This window comes from Colletes latitarsis, chromosome 2 (genome assembly GCF_051014445.1).
Source record: "Colletes latitarsis isolate SP2378_abdomen chromosome 2, iyColLati1, whole genome shotgun sequence".
NCBI classification, from domain to species: domain Eukaryota; kingdom Metazoa; phylum Arthropoda; class Insecta; order Hymenoptera; family Colletidae; genus Colletes; species Colletes latitarsis.
The window spans coordinates 15458919-15480391 of NC_135135.1; the positions used below are offsets into that span (position 1 = coordinate 15458919).

Sequence of the window (21473 nt, forward strand, 5' to 3'; positions counted from 1 at the left end):
TTTTATGAATAATAGGTAAGGTGTTAAAATAGTTCGTTTCATTTTGTTACTTTTAATGACGCCCAGGAATGCGTTCTCTTTTCGATCTGGTTGCACACCATAGTGATACGTACAAAGAATAACTTTAAGAAACGTTATATGATACTGTATTTCGAAAAATGTTATAATACCATACAATACTTCAAAGAATATCATGATATAGCATTATCGTTTGATCGTTCAATTTGAGTAGAAAGTACGTTAGGAGCAGGAACGAACATGTTTCAAATTTCATTCGTCTTATGGTTCAAATATAATATTCCATCTCATTAAATCATTTCGCGTATCTAAGGACTGAATGGAATTGTAAAGTACTTAAAGTTCATACCTCTCTGCCATAATTATTCGTCGTTTCGCAATTCTTTTAAACGAAATTTCTTTCTTTTAAATTCGCAGCATATCCTCTAGCCTCCGTTCGCGTAATGGAATGACCGTTTAAGCCAGGGGTAATGAATTATGGGTCACGTGACCAGGATGGCCGCGAAACGATTTGATTGGCACGCGACAAAATTCAAAGTGAAATTCATTTGTCGTGACAAATTTAAAATAGCGTATCAATTTTAAATCAATATAAATTAAAACTATTTATCAATAAATGCATAAGTCTCCCAAACGAATAATATGCGTAATCAAGCATTAAATAATAATGCACATACGTCGATGAGCGATATGTTTCTTCTAATTACAAAATCTAGTAACATTGAAAACCGCCAATTACATACCTTCTGTATCATGCAATTGTTTTCACACTGCGTTTTAGCAAATCAACTTAAGAAAATATTATGAAAGGAAGATATTCATTACTTTCTAAGAAAATTCAAAGAAACATAATTATATAAATACGATGATCAGAGTATTTGGAAAAATATAGAATTTCTTTGTAATATTAATTTTGCTAATCAAAGTTAGAAAGATATTTTTATTTGTCCTCGTAATAATTTAAATACTCACAAATTTTTCACGTCCACAGCACTTTCTTTTTATTAATCTTTTATATCTGATCACAAGAAGGGATACCACCCCTAAGTTAAACGGTGTACACTAGTGATATTCGCGTCCTTGCCATTGGCATTACTGCTCGACGCGCGAAGCAGCAGATGTCGCCACCTTCAAGGCCGTCATACAACCTTACACGGGTGAAACGCGCAGAAAAGTGGATTCATGAATTAAAGGTATCTTAATGAACGGGCCAGCTCGCGTATCGTGATAAAATATTGTTAGAGGTGTTGTATCGTTCGTATTTTTAAACGTTCGGATCGTGTAGTGACGTGAAAAAGGTGTATATCTGTGACGAAGTGTTTCGCTTGTTGCACAGTTGCCAAGGCGACTAAAGTACGTGCGTGCGTGCGTGTGCGTGTCGGAAAGTGTGCTATGAAAAGAGAACGATCGTCAGAACGGCAATTCTACGGCTACCTATGTACTGACGGCAACTCAATGCTTCAAAAACGAACAGCCTGAAGACGGGACTATTATGGACTATCCGGTTTTGGGCCACTACGACCTGACCGTAGAGGCCACGGTTGAGAGCGGTGGTGACGAACAAGAACTCCTCTGTGAGTCCTTTCTTATATTCCCTAATATTCTTTCTTTCTCCTAAACGCGCGAAAAGCTCCCCATTGTGTCAAAGAGCAATCTATTCGAACGAAGATTCGAAGACTAAGAAAGGCGCGAAACCTCTCTGCTCCGTGACACTCGTTGCTCGAATCATGGTGCGCGATCTGGCGTCCTACTGCCAGAGGTGAATAAAATTTGAAACAAGGTTCTCAAATATTATTTTAATTAAAAAACGTTAAAGCAAACGCGTATAAAATAGTAGTTCAAATACAACAAGAAAACTTGAAAAGTAATATGATTATAATAGGTTAAAAAATACAGTTTAGAAAGCTGTATGATATTTCCCAAATACCATACAAAATATTATTTTTTTTCATGGTAAAAGGCCTACACCAAATTCACCTTATACTTTGAAATAAAGGACTTACAGAATATTTTTGACAAAGTGTAAAGGTAAACTTTGCAAACTGCATGAACGTAAGCAAGAATTGTACAATAAAATATGAACACAAATTTAGTCCCGCTGTAATCTCTAATATATTATTCCTGCTTATACTTTCTCTTTATTTTCCACTATAATAAATCTAAAATATTTAAAATATATCAAGATCCTTAATAAAATACTTTTCATTCAAATAACATTCAAATACATTTCTATTTCTCAAATATTTACTTTAACAATTCTATTATTCCTCTATCTGACATTTTAATAAGTTATAGTCTTATTCCATTGTTTTCAAACATTAATGTATAGTTTCAATCGACTGTTCAACTTTAAATAAACCTACAAAATATCCCCATTTTGATATGGACGATAAATCTGATGGTACTTTACTACTTTAAATATGAAATTTAGTACCATACTTCCATTAAAGATATAGCAACTCTTGTAGGCAATGATAAGAAAAATTATTAACAATTATACTAACCTATATTTAATATTAACCAATGTTATCACAAGTTATGTTGAATTATATGATCAATGCTAAGTAGATCTAGCATTTCCATCGTCAATGTTAACATATTTTATTACAGGGGAAGAATCAAGTTATGTCTTATCCAATGAGGAATATGTACCTGCAGCTGAGCAATTTGGAGAAGATTTTGCCGGGGCTGAGTTTCATGAAACTCGCACTTTACTTGTTGATGGGGGGGATAGATTTGGAGTTTCCACTGCCACTTTCGATACCGTCGAAGAACTTATGTGGATGGGGAATCAAGGGGTATAATAGTAGTTTTTGTTATTATAGGTACAACTAGTTGCCTGTTTTGTTATCTTTGTTGTTTACTTTCTGTGATTTAAATTGTTGCCATAAGGCTAGAAATGGAGTTTAATAAGTTTACTATTTAAATAATTAGAGAAATAGGTAATGCATTGACCGGAAACAATGTCTTATAGGGTCACGTAACATCTTATTATGGACCTGGGTTACAAAAATATACTTCCTTTCAAGTGCATGCTACGCAAGAAGTACGACATATTCATCCATTGGATGAGGGTATTTTAATCCTAACACAAAGTTTATTAAGATGTCAATTACGGAGGGGCATACCAATATTTACACATATGTACGTTTATCTTATAATATACATATATATATGTGTGTGTGTATATACATACACAGTAGTGCCTATATAAGTGACCGCATTTTTGCCCACTTAAGTGTCCGCGGTTATTCCCACCAATTCTTGACGCCGGTCATTATCGATACCTTGTATATATAGTTTCGGGTGCCAGCTATTGTATTTTACCCACACTTATCCTCTTTCCTTATCTCCATTGAATTCTGAGAAGTAACCATGCCCACATATTTGACCGCGGCCGGTCCAGAGCGTGGTCACTTATGTGGGCACTACTGTATATTATTATGGGTTCCATGTGAAAATAAATATTATAGGTCACCAAATATGATGGATATGCAATGCATGCTCCAAATTTCACCAACAAGGTTACTTATGGGAGGGCATCAGGAAAAAATAATTGATTTTAATCTGACCAGAGGAAAAGAGACTGGATTAGTGAGTTTCTATACATGTTGGTAGGACAATATAATAATTACGTTGTGAGCATGTATTAGTACTCTCTTGCGCTTATAGGTAAATGTAGGAGAAAGTGGTTGTGCAATTTTAAGACAGCATAATAGACTTATATGTGCTGGTAATCCTGCAGGGAGAATTGATCTCAGAGATCCAAATACATTATCGATAGAACATACTTTTGATACCCATAGTGGTTCTCTCAGTGATTTTGATGTTCAAGGAAATTACCTTGTTACCTGTGGTTTTAGTAACAGGTGAGGTTCAGAATAATCAGATGTATCAATAATTTATTAAAATTCATTAAAGTTGTCTTTAAAGTTATATTTCTTCCTAAATCTACCTGTGGATTTAGTCGTCAAGGTCTTTCGGTCGATCGATTCTTAATGGCATACGACTTAAGGCAAATGAGAGCACTAAGTCCTGTCACAACTCTAGTATACCCCCTTTTATTGAAGTTCCTACCTAGTTATTCAAGCCGTTTAGCGGTCGTGTCACCACTGGGCCAAATGCAACTTCTTGATACTATCTATGCTAATGTACAACCACCTATGACATGCTTGTATCAGGTAAATGTTGCATGTATGCTGCATTCTTAGGAAAAATCTTGTATTACATTGTGTGCACACCAATTTTCTTATATCGGTAGGTTGCTACTGGTGGTGCTATGATATTATCATTTGAAGTATCCTCTACATCTCAATGCCTTTGCTTTGGAGATTCAGCAGGTTCTATACATCTTATGTCTACGAATACACCGGAACCTCAGTTTAATACATTCTCTCGGTTCGTAGACATATTGATAAAATTAGAAATTATCCATTACTTATACAGGTGTCCCTCGAGTTACGCGATTAATTGGTTCCGCGTAAGTTGAGACTCAAAATTAGTCTCTGAAATATATACAAACTATTGTGAAATACCTGTTTTCTTTTTAAATAAAATTGCTCCAAAACCGCGTAACTCGAGGAATACCTGTAGCTAGAAGGATAATAAAAAGAATGTATTGCTCTCATTTATTTAGGCCAACAGAATTCGCTGACCCTGTTGAATCAGTTCAATCTGTATCATTTGATGATGATATTACACCTCTAAGTACAATACCTATTGTTTATACAGGACATCCATTATTAAGTGATTGGCCAGAAGAATATTTAAAAAAAGTCTATAGGTAGGTAATTTTCATCGATAAATAATAAATATTTATTAATGCAAAGATAGAATAAAAGGTCATATAAACATAAATTTACACATTTAATGTACAATTATACACAAATATACACAGAGTGTAATTTAATGTATCATTGTTTTTAAATGTTCAATGAATTGTTGAAATTTTTTTATAAATTAAATTACACCGTGTACGTCCAAGAGATTGGAAACAAATAAATTTTGTTCACAGGAAAACACCATTGATTGATCCCGAGATTCTGCGCACAATGAAAATGCAAGGAACAATAGGCTATGCACCAAATCCTCAGGCGTTTCGCAGAAATCAAGTGAGGAAACAATATTCTCCCACTCCTCTACAGTATTCTTCTCCAATTCTAAAATCCAAACTTCCTATCCTTCCATCCTACAAATATTTCCCATGACTTCCAATTACAACTATGAAAAATTAATTATGTTATTTTTAATGTTTAAACCCCCCTGTTGTTTTAATTACATCACAAAGGAAGTGACAAAACACAATGAATTATCACTGTTAAAAGTTGGGAATTTTCCCTTTTATCTTTAAATTTTAATAGTCTAAGTTGTTTCTGAAGAAATTTTTTTTTTTTTTTTATTAAATATGGAATGTGTAGTTATATTTGGTTGTTTTTATACATTCCGTATATATCGCCGCACAAGGTATGTATATTATTAATTGAATCAGTTATGCAAGACAATATTAATTATATTGAATACCTAAGAAATATACTCAAGAGCAATGTGACAAACAGTCAAGCTCAGTATGATTAAAGCTTTTAATTTCGTAGGAAAACCAAAATAATACGTGATTAAGACTGATAACGTCTCGTGATAAATATTGTAGTCCGTGAACAAAGTTTAAGAAACGTGATATATTTTCATAAGCTAGACCACAGTATTCTAATAATTTTCTGTACAATAATGTACAAGAGAAAAAGACCTAAGTGGGACACTGAAAACATACTCATACAATGTTGAAATGTTCTTTCCCAATTTTAGTTAATATATTCTTTCGTTAAAATACTTGGCCATAATATTATCGTTGTTAAAAAAGAAAAATATTATTAGAAGTCTATATAAGCATGTTTACCTGATCTCATTTCAATCACTAAAATGATAAAAACATAAACTTGTAAGTTCTTATTATAAAATGTATTTTTAGTTATCCCTCGTTTTTGTGGGTCATACAATTTTTCCTGAATTTTTGCATGCATGGTTTTGAATATGTTATTGAGGAGCAGTGATTGGTATTGTTTTAATTTCTTCCGGAAGAGATAATTCGTTAATTAACACTATATCTATATAAATATCAACAATGTGCCAATTTAGAAAGAAAAAATATGTGTGCTTCAAAAATGTTGTTCATATAACTACATTGCATAGTTTATACTATAGTTATACTACTTGAAAAAGGAAAGAAAATACGTACCATATTTTTCGTTAAAATTGTAGATCATATTTTCGAGATTGCATTAAACTTAAAATTTTTAATTCCTGTATGTTGAATATCTCAAATGTTGAAAACTAAAAAGAAATAAAAATATATAATTATTCCCTTGAAAATACACAGTTAAATAATTTTCGTATGGCTGGTAAAAGGTTGAAGTAAAAATCGATTATTACGATTTTAAACTAATAAGAACTGTGAACAATGAGAAACAATGGTATTTACTAACGATCCAAAAGAAAATATCAATGTTTTAAAAGTATGGTTCTGTATTTTACGAATCAGCGTAAAAAGTACTACTGCCTTTACACTTGCCTCAAGCACAATGTGTTTGTAATTGATGCATTTTGTTAGTTCCAATTTAATGATTTATACTCAATAATCTTCATATGCTTAATGTTTAAAGAATATGTTTCTCAAAGAATGTATAATAGAAATTGTATTTGAGTGAAATAAAGATTATAAGACATACGTGTAAGCCTAACTTATTGGCTCGGTCCCACGCGTGTTTAATAGGTATTATTTATTTTTTCACGGTCCAAATTACATCCAAGATGTAATGATGCGATGGTGCACCGCATTGTATAATATTTACTACAAAAAAGACTACCCATGCATAGTATAATTCACGTATAGACCATCCCAGAAAGAAAAACGAAAAATATCCGACTGATTGAAAAAAAAAATAAATAATACCTCTTTTGCAGATACCTTACAATTTGGAAAAACGACGTGGTGTAGTCGCAAAGCTTTTCGCGGGGGACTCACGGTCTAAAACAGATGACGGTACCTTTGTGGCCATACCAAAACGTTATCGTAAAATCGAGGTGAAATATTCACGTCTCGGTTACGATGAGTTCGATTTTGATCAATATAATCGTACTAGCTTCTGCGGCTTGGAAGCCACACTTCCCAACAGTTATTGTAATGCTATGTTGCAGGTAAGTGCAGTAATTAGAATAACGAATCGTAGATAGATCTCCTCTATTTCTTTGTCAAATTCCATGTTTTCCAGTTACTTTACTATTGCGAACCTGTAAGGATAGCATTGCTCTCTCACTCGTGCCAAAGAGAATTCTGCCTTTCTTGTGAACTAGGATTCTTGTTTCACATGTTGGACACATCGCGGGGATTGCCTTGCCAGGCTGCTAATTTCCTTCGAGCTTTTAGAACGGTACCGGAAGCGGCAGCCTTGGGACTCATACTGAGCGATCTACATCCGGAAGCTAAAAGAAAAACCAATTTGATTAGACTGATACAAGTACGATCGATTGCTATCATAAGTATTGATTAAAAAATTAAAATACATCGCTTAAAATAATGAAGCATCACCTAATCGTGTCTTCTAATTGAGTTATTTGATACCTTAACACCTTATAATTATGAAAATAATAAATATGTTTCATTGTAAACATCTCAACACATTGACTGCCATGCTACTTTTATAATTAGAAATAAATTGAATAAATATTTATAAAAATATAGAATAAATGCAATAAAACATTACAAACATAATAGACCAGACTTATTGAGAAACAAAATTATTAGCATACATTATTTTTCGTTGTAATATAGAACGGGCGTGTAATCATTATGCGTTATGTTTACTTTGCAATAGATTTGAATGCGAAGTCGTAGTTTGGATTAGAAGAGATTAAAATTAGATTACCAAGCATTGAATACACATGAGGTACCATGACTAAATGCAATCAATTGTTTTGTTTAAAAATACATACGATCAGAAAGTCTGGTGGAATTTGCGCACGAATTTATCATAGCAATCAACGTGTTAAATGTTCCAATATGTGCTACATACCCCTAATATTTCGCTCATTCTTTTAAGTTAATCGAAAATACAGAGGCCTACTTTTTTATTTAAAAAGAATATATGTTTAATTTAATTTTGCTAAAGCGACGCTTCATATAGAAGTATATTAATAAGGATGTGTTAATATGTATAGATCTCTTTAAATTTCCTTTCAGAGTTGGAACAGATTTATTCTGCATCAGATTCATTACGAAATATTGGAAACGAGAAAACGACAGCAAGAGGAAGAAGAAGCAGCACGCCTTAAGTCAGGTCCTAAATGTCCGCCATTCGTTTATAATGAACAAGACTTTCCTAGTATTTTGCAGGACATTGGTTCTAGATATAGAAGTCACGACGAAGAGAGGAAAAAGAGGAGGAAGCAAGATGAGGATGGTAAATATATGTGGATCACATCGAAAGGTAAACACAATTTATGTGTAACCTTCACATTGGGCACTCTTTGTGTTTATTTTTCATTTTGTATCCGATCGTATATTTGCACTTACTCGGTGATTGCGGCGATATATCCAAAGAATATTAAATGCAATTTCTTCATTTCTTTTAGTCTAGTATTTTTTTTTCAAACATGAATATTATTTTATTTGAAAAGAAACATGCTTTCGTTCCCGTATTCTTAGGATACTGCAGCTATCACTCTTTTTTTGTTTTTGATTTTGCTATATTTGTAAATAAAGCTTCCCCGTTGCTTGCTGGATCGTATTTTTATGCATTACGTATAATTCCATCTTTTTTTTTTACAAGAAAGAAGACATTACTTTCCGCGAGTGCATGTCTTATTTATACAAAATAATTTTATGTCTCTTTGAACAGGGTAGTATGTATAGTATAATCAGTACAAATATGCTCATCGTTTTTAATGTTAGGAAAAAGTTCTCGAAGAAACAATCGATTTGTTTTAAAGAGGATCTATATTTTCGATGTTATTATTGTTTTTAAAATTTCCAATTCTAAAGTCATTCACGTGCCTTATTACATCTTTAAAAAAATTTATTTTCTTAAATTAAACGACATCTCTGATAGCTTTTTCTATCATCAAAAACAGAGAATATTTGAGGTGATTGTGTTGTGTGAACTACCCTATACAATTGACTTTTTTGAACACAACTAATATTTATCGTAGATGATGAAAATTACATTATTTTTTTAAAACATTTGCTAGTAAATTGCCGATACAAATAACATTCCCCGTAAATATAACTTACCAAGATAATGCTGAATAGATCCTCGATAAAGAATATTATTTTTTACACATTTTTATCATTGGCATGTAGTTGAGTATTATTAAAATTAATTTATTCAGATTTTAAATAAATATTTATTATGGGTAGATAAGAACAACAAAAAGTCTATTGAAGAAAATGAGGTGCGAGACGAAGAGACAGAGATCAGTCGTCTGTTTGGGTCCGAACAAATGCATATACATCGCTGTCTCAAATGTGGGCAAGAAGCTACAAAACATTCCATCATGTTGCTGTGTAACTTAGTTTATCCAGAGTTATTGCACCCTTGTAAGCTACTCTTCAAGCTAACACCGTGTTCCATGTGCATCGTACATCTTCCTCGCATCTTAAACGAACGAATTTTACCTTTTATAGCTGAGGAGGTTCCGTTTACAAGTGTTCTTGCCCGCAGTTTAAGACCCGAGAAAATTACACCTGCATGGTGTGACAATTGTCAAAAATTTACACCCACTCTCCAATCTCGACAATTGACTAAATTACCTCAAATATTGGCTCTGAACTGTGGTTTAGATACACAGCAGGTACATTAAGCACGAACTTATACATACATCCTATAGTACAAAGTCTAGTGGTTTTACCAGGAGCAGTCATAAAAATGTATAAAATTCTTTCTAAAGAATTTATTAATTAATCCATACATTTCTAATTCAGAATTTAGATTACTCAAGAGCAGCATATGTTGTGCATTCTCACGAAATGGCAGTTTTATCGTAGTAACGAATGTATATAATAACATTTTATTGTACTTGGTGCAAGTTTACATATTATCGTTCTGTTCTCGTTTGAAAACATCAATAATAAATGATACTATATACGATTCTTTCAATACATTAAGTCGAGAGATCACACTGTTAAATTAAATGGGTGACAACAGTTGCAGACACGCTATTTTATCTCTTATCATAACCGATATGAAAGATTTAAGTCTCAAATTATGTGAAACTAATGACTCGCATAATTTATTCCCGTACATTTTACTCACAGGAATTAATTTATGACTGCACCCTGTAGACTGCACCAATATAAAATTTAACAACTTCGAGGTTTTTTAATCGAGCATCAATTTTAGGACAAAGCATTCTGGCAAGCCCAGATGGACATAGTCGTTCAAAAAGTACTAAGTGGGAAAGAAAGTAGTCCATCTTCGAGCCCCGTTCCAATCACCGTAAAACCTTGTCGATACGGTAACAATTGCACTCGAGTTGGTTGTAGATTCAGACACATCGGTAGAGATTCAGGTAATTTGATCGACCTTACAAATTGTTATACCATAATTATGCATATTTTATTTTTTTGTTTTTTTTTTTACAGAAAATGTGTCAACGTCGCCTGTTACACCTCCTATGACGACTACGTCTGTTGCAACACCGCCTAGTCATTTGTACTATTCGCATTCGTGGATTCCACACAATATTGAAATTTCCCTGAACAGTAATGGTGAATTGTTCGTGGAAAAAATTAATAGTTCAAAGAGTATTTCTACCGAAAGTAGTAAGCCTAGCGAAGAGATCATAGTAGAAAATGGCCAGGGCGATAGCAAGGTACAAGATTCGGAAAGTCCTGGAAGAGATACTGAAGGAAAACAGCCAGAGAATCACGTCACCGGACCAGATAATGGGGATGGAGAAAACGCGAATGCAACCGGCGAAGGTCCAAATAAAATAAGCAAAATGCAATATAGCCTTAGTGCTGTTGTTTGTTACATCGATGACAAAAGCAACGAAGATAGAAGGAACATTGTTGCGTTGCTACGGGTCGGACCACATTATCATGAAAGATCGACTGGCAGCGCGGTTTCGCAGTGGTATATTTTGAACGACTTTTGGTAAGTGATAAGATTTGCTTTATTTATGCTTCGAAAGATTCATAAATATTATGAAGATAATGTATGTATAATTTAAATAACATCTGTAGATCAAAGTAATATCACTTTGAGTACTTACTCCCGTCGAGATTTTGGACACTTCTTTTGCAATGTTCCCGTAATACTCTAACGACTTTGTTACACTTGCTGTTAGGTATCACAAAACGATTGCCTCGTTCGCGTCATTTTACGCTTCAGTAGAAACAAATACGTGCATACGTGTCGGTTATAATTACAACACTGATAAACAGAAACTAATAAGCTACAAAACTCCACAAACAGCACTTGATAAAGCTAAATCGTTTGACGAATCAATAAATAAAAGTGACATGAAAATATCCCCAATAATTATCATTGACAAGAAGCGAGTTCTCAATATCTATTGAACGTATTATAAGGAATTTTTATTACAGAGGATTACTGTTGATTCTTATCTAAGACCTTACAGTCATATTCGTTATATAACAATGGCAGATATAGCCGCCTGACTAGTACCGCACGAATACTATTTCTTTCCCAATATACGAAACTAACATTACTCGTAAAATCCTAGTTTTGGAAGATAATAATGGATGACGTGCGTTCGAAGAATCTTCCGTTTTGTCTTTAATGCGATGACTTTTTGGGATTATATAAATTACATGTAAACATTTAGACTTCGAAATAGGTCTAAAGTTGGTATGTTTTGGTACAGCATATCAGCGGTAACACCACACGAGGCAGTTTGGTTCAATCTCGATTGGAAAGTTCCGTGTGTTCTTCACTATACGGCTGTGCCAGCACCCGAACCAGCACCTTTTGTTAGTCCCCTTACGTACGACGTTTTCGGAGAAGACAAATGCATTGCTCGGAGTGGAGGAACTAGAGGGATCACGTTTACCCCCCTAACATCCGACGAAATGCCGAAAAAAGGTCGAACGAAAAGAATGAATTCTGAAGAAGAAAGATTTCTTCCGGTACGATGAAATAATGATAATTGTGAACAAAATTACAGGGGAATTGGTAGGAATCGATGCAGAATTCGTTACTTTGAATCAAGAAGAGTCTGAGCTTCGAAGCGATGGGAAAATGTCCACTATAAAACCGAGTCATATGTCTGTTGCACGCATCACTTGCATACGCGGGTGTGTACAATTATTGATCAGTAATTGAAGCGTAGCGATATCTCGTATTTATCAATCCCTGTTAATATAAAGCTTCACCTAGCCTTCGTTTCCTTCATTTGAATCTTATATTCTACACCAACACCTTCCACTATCGCCTAATTTCTTACATCGTAGGAGAACTATTAGTCTTTGCTTGGAGTAGGCTGAAAAACTGGGTTTATTTGATCTGGTCTTGTTCGATACTCGACTAAATTTTTAACTGTCGAAGATAATTGAGAATAAATATGTATTTTTGTGGTTGTAGCTGTTTATCGGTCATAAGCAACACTACGTGTAAGCATCTTCCCATCCGTCCATGGTTTCTATCCTTTCCTTCAATTTCATATAATCGCCAAAGGGATATTTCTAAAAATGTAATACTTTGTGTTTCATATCGTTAATAGTTTCATTGTGTTAAATAGGCAAGGTCCTTTGGAAGGTACTCCTTTCATAGACGATTACATAAGCACTCAAGAGCAAGTGGTTGATTACCTAACAAAGTTCAGTGGAATTCAACCTGGTGATCTGGATGCTAATTTTAGCAGTAAACATTTGACTACGCTTAAGTCAACGTATCAAAAGCTACGGTTCTTGGTTGACAATGGAATAATATTCGTGGGTCATGGCTTAAAGAATGATTTTAGGTGACGAACTATTTTACAAATTCGACCAAATTTCGTAGGGAACGTGCGATAGTTAATCGTATCGTCGATTGTTGCAGGGTAATAAATTTAGTTGTGCCACCGGAACAGATTGTAGATACAGTATTGCTCTTTCATTTACCTCATCATCGCATGGTATCGTTACGTTTTTTAACGTGGCACTTTTTGGGTAAAAAGATTCAATCCGAGACACACGATTCGACGGAGGATGCTCGCGCTGCGCTCGAATTGTATCGCAAATACAAGGAATTAGAAGGTTCTGGGAAGTTGGCCGAGTCTTTGAAAGAGCTTTACCATGTTGGCAGTCAATTACAGTGGAAAGTAAGGGCGACAAGTAATCCTATTCTAAGAGATACGAGGTACCTTCGTCGGTTTCTACTTCCGATAACTTTATATCTACCTTTAGGTTCCGGACAGCTGATACGAGGATGATTCTCACGAAGAAGTACACGATTTAGTTACATCGGGCAACGAGGGTGAAGCTTAAGCGATGGTTTTGAAGTATAGTGTAAATACTTTAAAGATAGTGTTTCGAAAGACATCACCTGACGTATCGATAATTCGTCGATGCCTAGAGTTTTCAATTTACGATCGAATTATGCACTTTTTTTTTAAATACGTCTAATTATTCGTAGGTGGGAGAGAGGAGGCCGTGTCTGAGCATCGCGTGTGGCGATGATGTCGTAAAGGTTTAAGATTACGGGTACAATTACATTGTCAATCATTTAGTATTTTTTTTCTTCTACGATATTTATTCGTTAAACCGTTCGTTACATCCGTCGCGTGGAGTATAAACGTAATCGAATCGTCATATGTGAATCATAAATTTTAATTAGTTTCCATCTAATCAATCATGTAAATTATTAATGAAACCGAAGGTAAGAAATTCTTGTTGATCGTGAGTTTAGGAAGAGTAATCGTGTAAGCCACGCATTGGCGATTTGTACATATTGTCCGATAGCACATTAGCGTTTTGAAGAGCAGTATCGATCCCTCACTGCCCGACCATTTATTGATATTTATTTTAATTTCTCTATATATTCCAAACCGGAAGATAACACAAATCCATCCTGCTCGGTAACAGTACTACGATACGTGTATATAATTGATAGTTGGTATTTAGCAATAATTTTGAATGGGAAATCTGTACGAAGGTAATGTTTCACACTTTCCTTTTATACGTATCTTTTCTAATGTATTAACTTTTGTACCATTTTATCTAACGGTAGCTCACAATGCGGGGGAAAAAAACAAATTTTTATAAGATTTAACTTCGTCCTAACAGATTTTCAGTTTTCGTCCAATTACCACAGGCCGTTTTCAATTGATTCTAAGCGTTAAAGTAAACCGGAAATGTTTTCTAAACGGTCCTTTTCTACGAAGCTCTCGAAACGCAAAAAAAAAAAAATATTAACAAGATAGTAGTATATTTTACAAACGATTGTACTCATAGATTATTTTTATATACATTTTACCAATGTCAAAAAAAAAAAAAAAAGAAAAGCAAAATAATGCTGTCAAAATGTATGAAACGAAACAAGATTATTGAGCATCTATTTTTTTATATCTGGAAAGATTTCCTTATAATTTGTGCACAACGAAACTTACGCATTGATTTTGATGGAAACGCGATCCATGTAGTTGTAAAGAAATCAGTGGTACTCGATGGTAAATAGTAATCATACATTTGTTTTTGTGTACATTACGTCATTGTGATTTTTCAATAAATGATCATATGGAAAATTAATTCCCCGTTTATAAAAGGCCCCCTGATTCTAAAACATTCCAGAAATATTTGTATTGTTTCCAAAGGTATGCAATTATCTTTTTGACCTCTTTCAACAATAGGGTTTAAATTGTGGCGAATAGAGAAATAAATACCTCAATACTGTAGTATGCTTTTATGCTTATTGCTTCATACATAATATTTTTAACTACAGCTTCCTAACAATGTCTGCGTGGTTATGTTGCGCGTTGTTTTCTTCATTTAAATATTCTCCAATGTTTAAAATGCACGGAGTTTGTAAATAATGATTTTTATTTTGTCCGAAAAAAATGTCCAACTTAGTATCAATAATATTTTTCTTTTAATATTACATCTTAAGTCTGTATATACAAGTCAGTTCTACCTTTCCGCATTTCTCAGAAATTTTTTACTTTCTACATAATTATTATTGCGTTAGCTAGCTATTTTTTTCTCAATTGTTTTAGTAATAAAATTAATAATTTACAAGATTGTACACACATCCATACGGGGCAAGTCCCCGTCCATGTTACGACGCTCTATCATACGTTACATTGTACATATATAATGTAAAAATTTAATAAATAATCAAAGATTCCCGTTCTCGAGACCACTTTCGCGTTAAAAATTAAAAGGAAAATACAAACCGACTGCCGGCATCGGCAACGAATGAGATCTATCGATATTAAATCTTTAAGTTGTCGAAAAAGTTGGGCCAATTAAATTTCTTTACGATAGAAAACGTATAAGTATCAGTCGTCACGAAATTTCAAAATACTTTTTTATGTTCGCAAAAAAAAAGCTATTCGAAACAAAGGTTTCATCATATTTTGTAAATCTAAGGGAAATATTTGGGATTTTGTGGTCATAGTCATATTCGTGGTATATTCTATTGCGTATTTACAATATATAATTAGATATTGCTCCTGTACGCTTACGTCGGAACAATTCAAATCGTTCCGATACTATTCGACGACGATTGCAACTGTTTTTCGTTTCGTTTTTGAAACGTTCAAAACTTAATCATCATTTGAGGTTAATTGTCGAATGAGTCAAATTTGTTCGACTGTTTAATCGATCGTCGATTGTGCTCGTATCTGTCGACGAACGGGAGGCTTAAGTAAATTACAAGTTAAAAAAGAAATAAAATAAAAAGAAGACGTCTCCTGACTAGAAACTTGCATGGTCGAGCTGCAGGAGCTGGAAGGAGTATTCAGTGGCAGTAGATATCGCAGTATCGCTCCAGAACCTTTATAAAATTCACTCTAGCAGTTTCACGTTCGGTTCGGAAATAAAGGCACTCGCGAATGTTAATTAAAATTATTTTGCACACGGCAGAATCGTAAATTGAACTGTTCCACGCGTTCCAGCGAATGCATATTCCCGCTCCTTCAAAATATTCTTGAAGTTAAGGCACTTAGTGACTCGTTCGACGATTTTCGTTTCGATTAAATTCCACTGATCGATCCTTGATTTACGTTTCAATGATCATCCCCGTGCTGAAAGTGACCGTTCCTATTTAGAGGTTCCCTCTCTGGAGCATCCGACGGTCTGTTCCTCTTAAAGAATCCACACTGACGACAGAAACAATACGTATCGTTAATATTTAAGTTCCAAAATGGACGACATTAATTTCTTACGTGGGAATGTTAAACGCGACGTCCTAAAAAAATTTTCTTGAAAACAAAGCTTCGAACGTATAATTTTTTTTTTTATATTTTTCATTCATTTCTTCATATAGAATCGCCACGTTGACGCTTGTATTACCGATTACCGAAAACCTTACATAGGATGTTCGGCATCTATACGGAAAAAATTGAATGGGAGATTCTAGGGGCCAAGATTAGACGAAAATCAGAAATACTAATTTGTTAATTGAGGCTTCGTTAAAAAGTTATTAACGTTTTAAGATCCGCCTGCAGAACGGCTGCGAACAGCTGCAAATAGCTGCGATCAGCTGTGTGCACGCAATAGGTTGAGGCAGGTCAGGGAAACATTTCTAACCTTACATTATATTTTCGGTTAGGAATTTTTTTCTCGAAAGTGCGTAGGATTTCGGGGATATGTCTAACCACCAAAAATGATTGTAATTGACCCCCGCAACTGAAAATAATTTTTCCAGAATGATTTGAAATTCTTTAATTTCGTCGAAAAATTTGTCCACCTTCCTGAATTTTTTCCTCGAAAATGCGTAGGATTTCGAGGGTATATGTATTCACTAAAAATGATTGTAATTGACCCCGGGAACCGAAAATAATTTTTTCAGAATGATTTAAAATGGCTATGCAGCTGTTCGCAGGTTGCCATCTTACAGGCGGAACTTTTTTAAGCGTTAATAACTTTTTAACGAAGCCTCAATGATCAAATCAGTATTCTTGATTTTCGTCTTATTTTGCCCTCTAGAATCTCCCATTAAATTTTTTCCTGTATAGCTTGTATGTAATTTGCATAAACAAACCTTGTAAAGCAGGAAGATAAGCAGCAACAAAATGATCGTTCCAGCGCAGGCCGAGAGAACCACCACCCAAAATGGAATAACATCCGGCGCAGATGGTGTCACGTTCGGTTCAACGTTCGTTTTAATTTCGCGACTCTTGATCACCTGTTCGGCAGGTGTACCGATGAAAGGTTGCTTGGTAACTCGTGCTACCAACTTGGTAGAAACTCTGACCTTCTCCTGAACGGCCACCTTCTTCAGGGTTCTCGCGTCCACCCTGTACCTAGCACCCAACCAGACTTCTTGATCCTTTTTCAAAGGGCCAACGACGCACCTGAGCATCACGCATTTCGCTGAATCGCAAGGACCGACTGGTCCCTGCGTCCTTGGATCGTTTTCGTTATCTTTATCATCGAACACGCCCTCGTCCGTCGTAAAATCTTCATCCAGATCTCTGGCGCGTCTCTGCAGTCTTTCGAACTTTTTAAACAGTTTCTTGTCGCCTGTATCCAAACTCGATTTATCGGTCGTCGTAACGTCACCGAATGTTTCACGATTCTCTCTTCCGTGGACCCTGCTGGTAACCCTTTTGTCCTCCGTTCGTCTCTCCTCGTGAGTGCTGGTGTACGACGATTCGTATTCTCGTTCCAACCCGCCGGTCTGACCGGACTCTTCGTTCCACGAGTCACCAAAGTTGGTCTGACGAGACTCGGTGTAACTAAACGATCCTTGCAGCGGGAATCTGCGACCATCTTTCAAGACGATGAACCCTCTACCGTTCGAATCTATCTGTAGTTCACCCTCTATCCTCAAGAACCGACTGTCCCGAGGCTCGGTGGACTCGGAGACGTAACTCTGGCCCCCGTATCGATCCTGAAGAGGGAACATGGAGCTATCCTGGAACTCTATGTACTCCTTTCTGTCGGCAGAGGTTCTGAATCTGCCCATAAACTGAACATAGTTCTTGCCCTGTCTGTTGTAAAGCTCATAGCCGGTCGTCGACTTCGACAGAGACCCAAACAATTGTTCCAACTCCTGCGTAGAGCTTACATTATGTAGATTAAATCCAAATTCACCTCCTCTGACCGTTTCCTCCCGATCGCCCGTGACGAATCCACGATCAACGCCATAACGCGTCTCTTGCTCTGCCAGCCTTCTTCGTTCCTCTTCTTCCAGTCGTATCCTCTCCTCTTGCTGTCTTTTTATTTCCTGCTCGCGTCTTCTTTGATAGAACAGTCGCTCCTGTTCCTCCCGTTGTCGTTGCAGAACACGACGTTCTTCCTGCTCCTTCATCCGCTGCAATCGTTCCTCCTCTTGCAACCTGATCTGTTCCTCTTCTTGCTGTCGCAGTTGCTCCTGGTACCTTCTCTCAGTTTCCTCGGAGTCGAACGTCGAGGACACGGTTCGGTCTCTGTTGACACTCTCTTCGCCCCAGCGATTCGCGTACGTCTCCGAGTGATTTGCACGAACCGTGTGCTGCTCGTCGATGCTCGAGATTCTTGAACCGAAGGTGGCGTCGTCGCTGGATCGGAAACCAGCTCCCAAAGTATCCCCGTAACCGCCAGATTCCGTGTGGATGAGCACACCCCTGTTGCCAACCGTAGAGTCGCCAGTGCCGATCGAACCTGTCCCAGAATTGTTCTGCGTGTACGTCGTGACCAACACGTTCGGTTTCTCTCCCGTTGTTGACAATTGTATCTTCTTGGTGTTGCTTGTAACGATGGATGACGATGAAGATGGCCAGTGACGCGATTTCTGGATGCTCGAGCTATCCCCGCTATTGATTTCGCTTTCTTCGTGTTGGACGTGCTTGTTCTTCTCCACGTCGAATCCGCTCTGCACGTTGATCGTTTTGCCCGACTGTGATTCGTCCAATGTTACTCCTGAGGGGTCCGAGTGATGAGAATAGAGTCTTCTTCGTTGTTCCAGCTGCAAAACGGTTGAACGGTTCTGTTATTGCGTAGGTGATACTAACTAATACATATACAATTTTTGCTTAAATTACAAGGCTATCTTTTAGTCGCATACTGTAGACTACTAACACAGCAAACAGTAGAGGAGAATTACTTGTCACAAAATTATATTTACAAGGTAACAGAAACTTTAGAGACCCAAAAGTCAGACGCGTTTTAGATCTCTATGACGACATACCTTAAGGCTAAGATAGTTCGCGTTGGCAGTTTCACAGGCGATAGGTCCAGACGTTTCCGGTTGCTCCAGGAGGTAGAGCAGTTCGTTTCCCGCCAGCGTCTGCGCCGGCCAAATGAGGAAGACCTCCGCCTCAATCACGTCAGAGGGACCCAGGTTACGAATGGTGTAATTGTGCGTTACCGCAGGTCCAAAATCGATCTCCGTCGACGCATTCGCGTCGCTGGTGTAATTGTCCGGATAGTAATAGAGATCCTTGGGTTTGCTCTCGCCGTCCACGCGTAGCTCGGTCTCGATCCAGATCGGTAGTCTCAGAGTGTACTTATTATCGTCGGTCGTGTACGGATTCTCGGGATTGGTGGTGTTCACGTCCATTTCGAAAGAATAGACAGGCTTCATCCCGTGAGAGGTGACCGGTTGCAACAGCACCTTAAACTTAACCAGCCCGTGCTGCTGCAGAGGGTTGCCGATGTCGCAGCGAAGCGTGTTGTTGTTCGTTTGCTTGGGCGCGGAGCATTGAACGGGTACACCCATGGTCTCGATCTTCTCAACTTTTATGTAATCGATGCCAGTCGGTAGCTTCAGGTTGTACGTCGCTTCGAACGCGTCCTCCCCCATGTTCTGCACCATCACGTCCAGCTCTAGTCGCTTTCCAGAACCCAGCAGGTATCTGAGCACGTTCGACGACACGTTCATCTGCAGGTCTGGTATGCACACGTTGTCGGGGCCACAATTCTTCCTGATGGACAGAGAATCCTTCTTGGACGTTGTCGAGCCTAAAACTGGTCGCAAAGGTAGCCTGGGGTCCCTGGGTCTGTTGTCCTCGTAGCGTTCTTCGTCGAGACTCATTCGCATCTCGGCGTCCAGGGATGTTAGCTTGTCGCGGATGTTGGACGTCACGTACACCTGTGGACGATGAATTTTTATTTATTTATTCAATAAACGGGAAGTCTCGAACATGTATAGTATAGAACATGATAGTCAACAATTCTCCTAGATTCATTCACTGACCTGAACCGTGCGACAGAACTGTCGATCCCGATCCACCATGATCGTGCGATTCAGTGTGTTCCTACCCTCGAGTTCCAAGAAGAACAACCTTGGATTCTTGGTCTTCTTCACGTCCAGGACGTACTGAATGTTAAAGTTATGCTTGGCGAATACACCCTCGCCAGTGTACTTGAAACACGCCCTCAACGGGAAGCAGGTCACCCGGCTTCCGTCCGATAGCGTGCAATTTCTATCGTCCAACGAGATCAATTTCGATTCCTGATCGAAACTCACGTAAGAGTCCATCTTGATGACCGGCCGGGACCTGAATAGGATCGCTGTGCCGGACTCGTAGGCGCCCACCACCAAATCTGGATAGTGGTTCCCGTCGAGGTCGAGGCCACCGGCCACGGAGAACCCGAAAGTCTCCAACGGGACGTCGAGGTTCTCGGCGTAGATCACCTGAGAGTACTTTTCGAGAACCCCGTTGGAGGATCCGTGGTAGATGTAGACGGCACCGTGTCCACGTAGACCACCGTAAGGAGCACCCACGGCGAAGTCGCCATAACCGTCACGGTCGATGTCCCCTAATGCTGCCAGCGACAAACCGAATCGTCCGCGGTTGCTCTCCCCGTCTCTGGATAACGATAAGCAATTATCGCGAGAGTTCAACGATCCGTGCGTTCGGATGCTGTGCGACCCTTGCAGCCGCTTTCAATGGGCTTTTAGGCTCGACAGTTAATAGACGAAGACACCTTCGTTGGCATAAACAGCGTTGGACAATAACACTGGTCAACAAATTGTAAACGACATTTTATACCCTTCACGATTTAGCTACTTTATTAAGCTAGAAGTAGATTAAAGTGTACGTACGTTAAAATAAACATTTGTTATTTTTTTGGCCTGCTACGAGATATCGTGCTGTTAATAATAATATCGACTTTATTATACCGTGCTAATTATACGCTTTCCATAGTAACAAGCTGGGTTTTAATAACAGTCCAGCAGCTGCACCTTGCGTGTTACGCAATAATACGAGACGTACATTACGAAAGTGGCGTAAGATTATCTTTATTCAGAATATAACAAGTTTTGAACTTTAATCGAAAAATATTGATAAAGCTTGTTTACTTTTGGCGATCG

At 37.2% G+C, this 21473-nt stretch overlaps 2 protein-coding genes across 5 annotated transcripts in view; one reads left to right on the top strand and one right to left on the bottom strand.

The window, feature by feature from the left end:
• The first annotated feature begins 1128 nt into the window (after positions 1–1128).
• On the top strand, positions 1129–14752 carry Pan2 (PAN2-PAN3 deadenylation complex catalytic subunit PAN2). Of its 3 annotated transcripts, XR_013081807.1 has the most exons (22): positions 1129–1592; positions 2629–2816; positions 2993–3162; positions 3492–3612; positions 3691–3887; positions 3986–4199; positions 4280–4416; positions 4655–4801; positions 5033–5129; positions 6976–7209; positions 7284–7529; positions 8252–8498; positions 9428–9607; positions 9695–9861; positions 10410–10578; positions 10652–11165; positions 11899–12116; positions 12199–12328; positions 12772–12993; positions 13071–13332; positions 13418–13519; positions 13647–14752. XR_013081807.1 is itself a non-coding variant. In XM_076783740.1 (21 exons), the coding sequence occupies exons 1-21, from the start codon at positions 1511–1513 to the stop codon at positions 13430–13432; spliced, it is 3957 nt and encodes a 1318-aa protein (XP_076639855.1). In that variant the 5' UTR covers positions 1129–1510; the 3' UTR covers positions 13433–14752. The 3 variants fall into 3 exon arrangements, 2 of the variants coding, with proteins under 2 accessions (XP_076639855.1, XP_076639856.1); XM_076783740.1 differs by having other exon boundaries at positions 13418–14752; XM_076783741.1 differs by having other exon boundaries at positions 8252–8471; positions 13418–14752.
• A 323-nt stretch (positions 14753–15075) lies between these two features.
• If (integrin subunit alpha inflated) overlaps positions 15076–21473 on the bottom strand; it is a 72723-nt gene continuing 66325 nt past the window's right edge. For both annotated transcript variants that reach the window (XM_076783739.1, XM_076783738.1), the window contains 4 exons: positions 20352–20967; positions 19344–20246; positions 17214–19121; positions 15076–16329 (listed from right to left, as the gene is read on the bottom strand). In XM_076783739.1, the coding sequence (XP_076639854.1) occupies positions 16237–16329; positions 17214–19121; positions 19344–20246; positions 20352–20967 (3520 nt within the window). In that variant the 3' untranslated portion in view covers positions 15076–16236. The remainder of the gene's footprint in view (positions 16330–17213; positions 19122–19343; positions 20247–20351; positions 20968–21473) is intronic.

Bases quoted from the DNA above. Each gene is read 5' to 3' on its own strand.
- Pan2 (XM_076783740.1), top strand. From the start codon at position 1,511: ATGGACTATCCGGTTTTGGGCCACTACGACCTGACCGTAGAGGCCACG. The intron at 3,163-3,491 runs GTACGTTTATCT...TAAATATTATAG, and splicing joins ATACCAATATTTACACATAT to GTCACCAAATATGATGGATA. The intron at 10,579-10,651 runs GTAATTTGATCG...TTTTTTTTACAG, and splicing joins ACACATCGGTAGAGATTCAG to AAAATGTGTCAACGTCGCCT.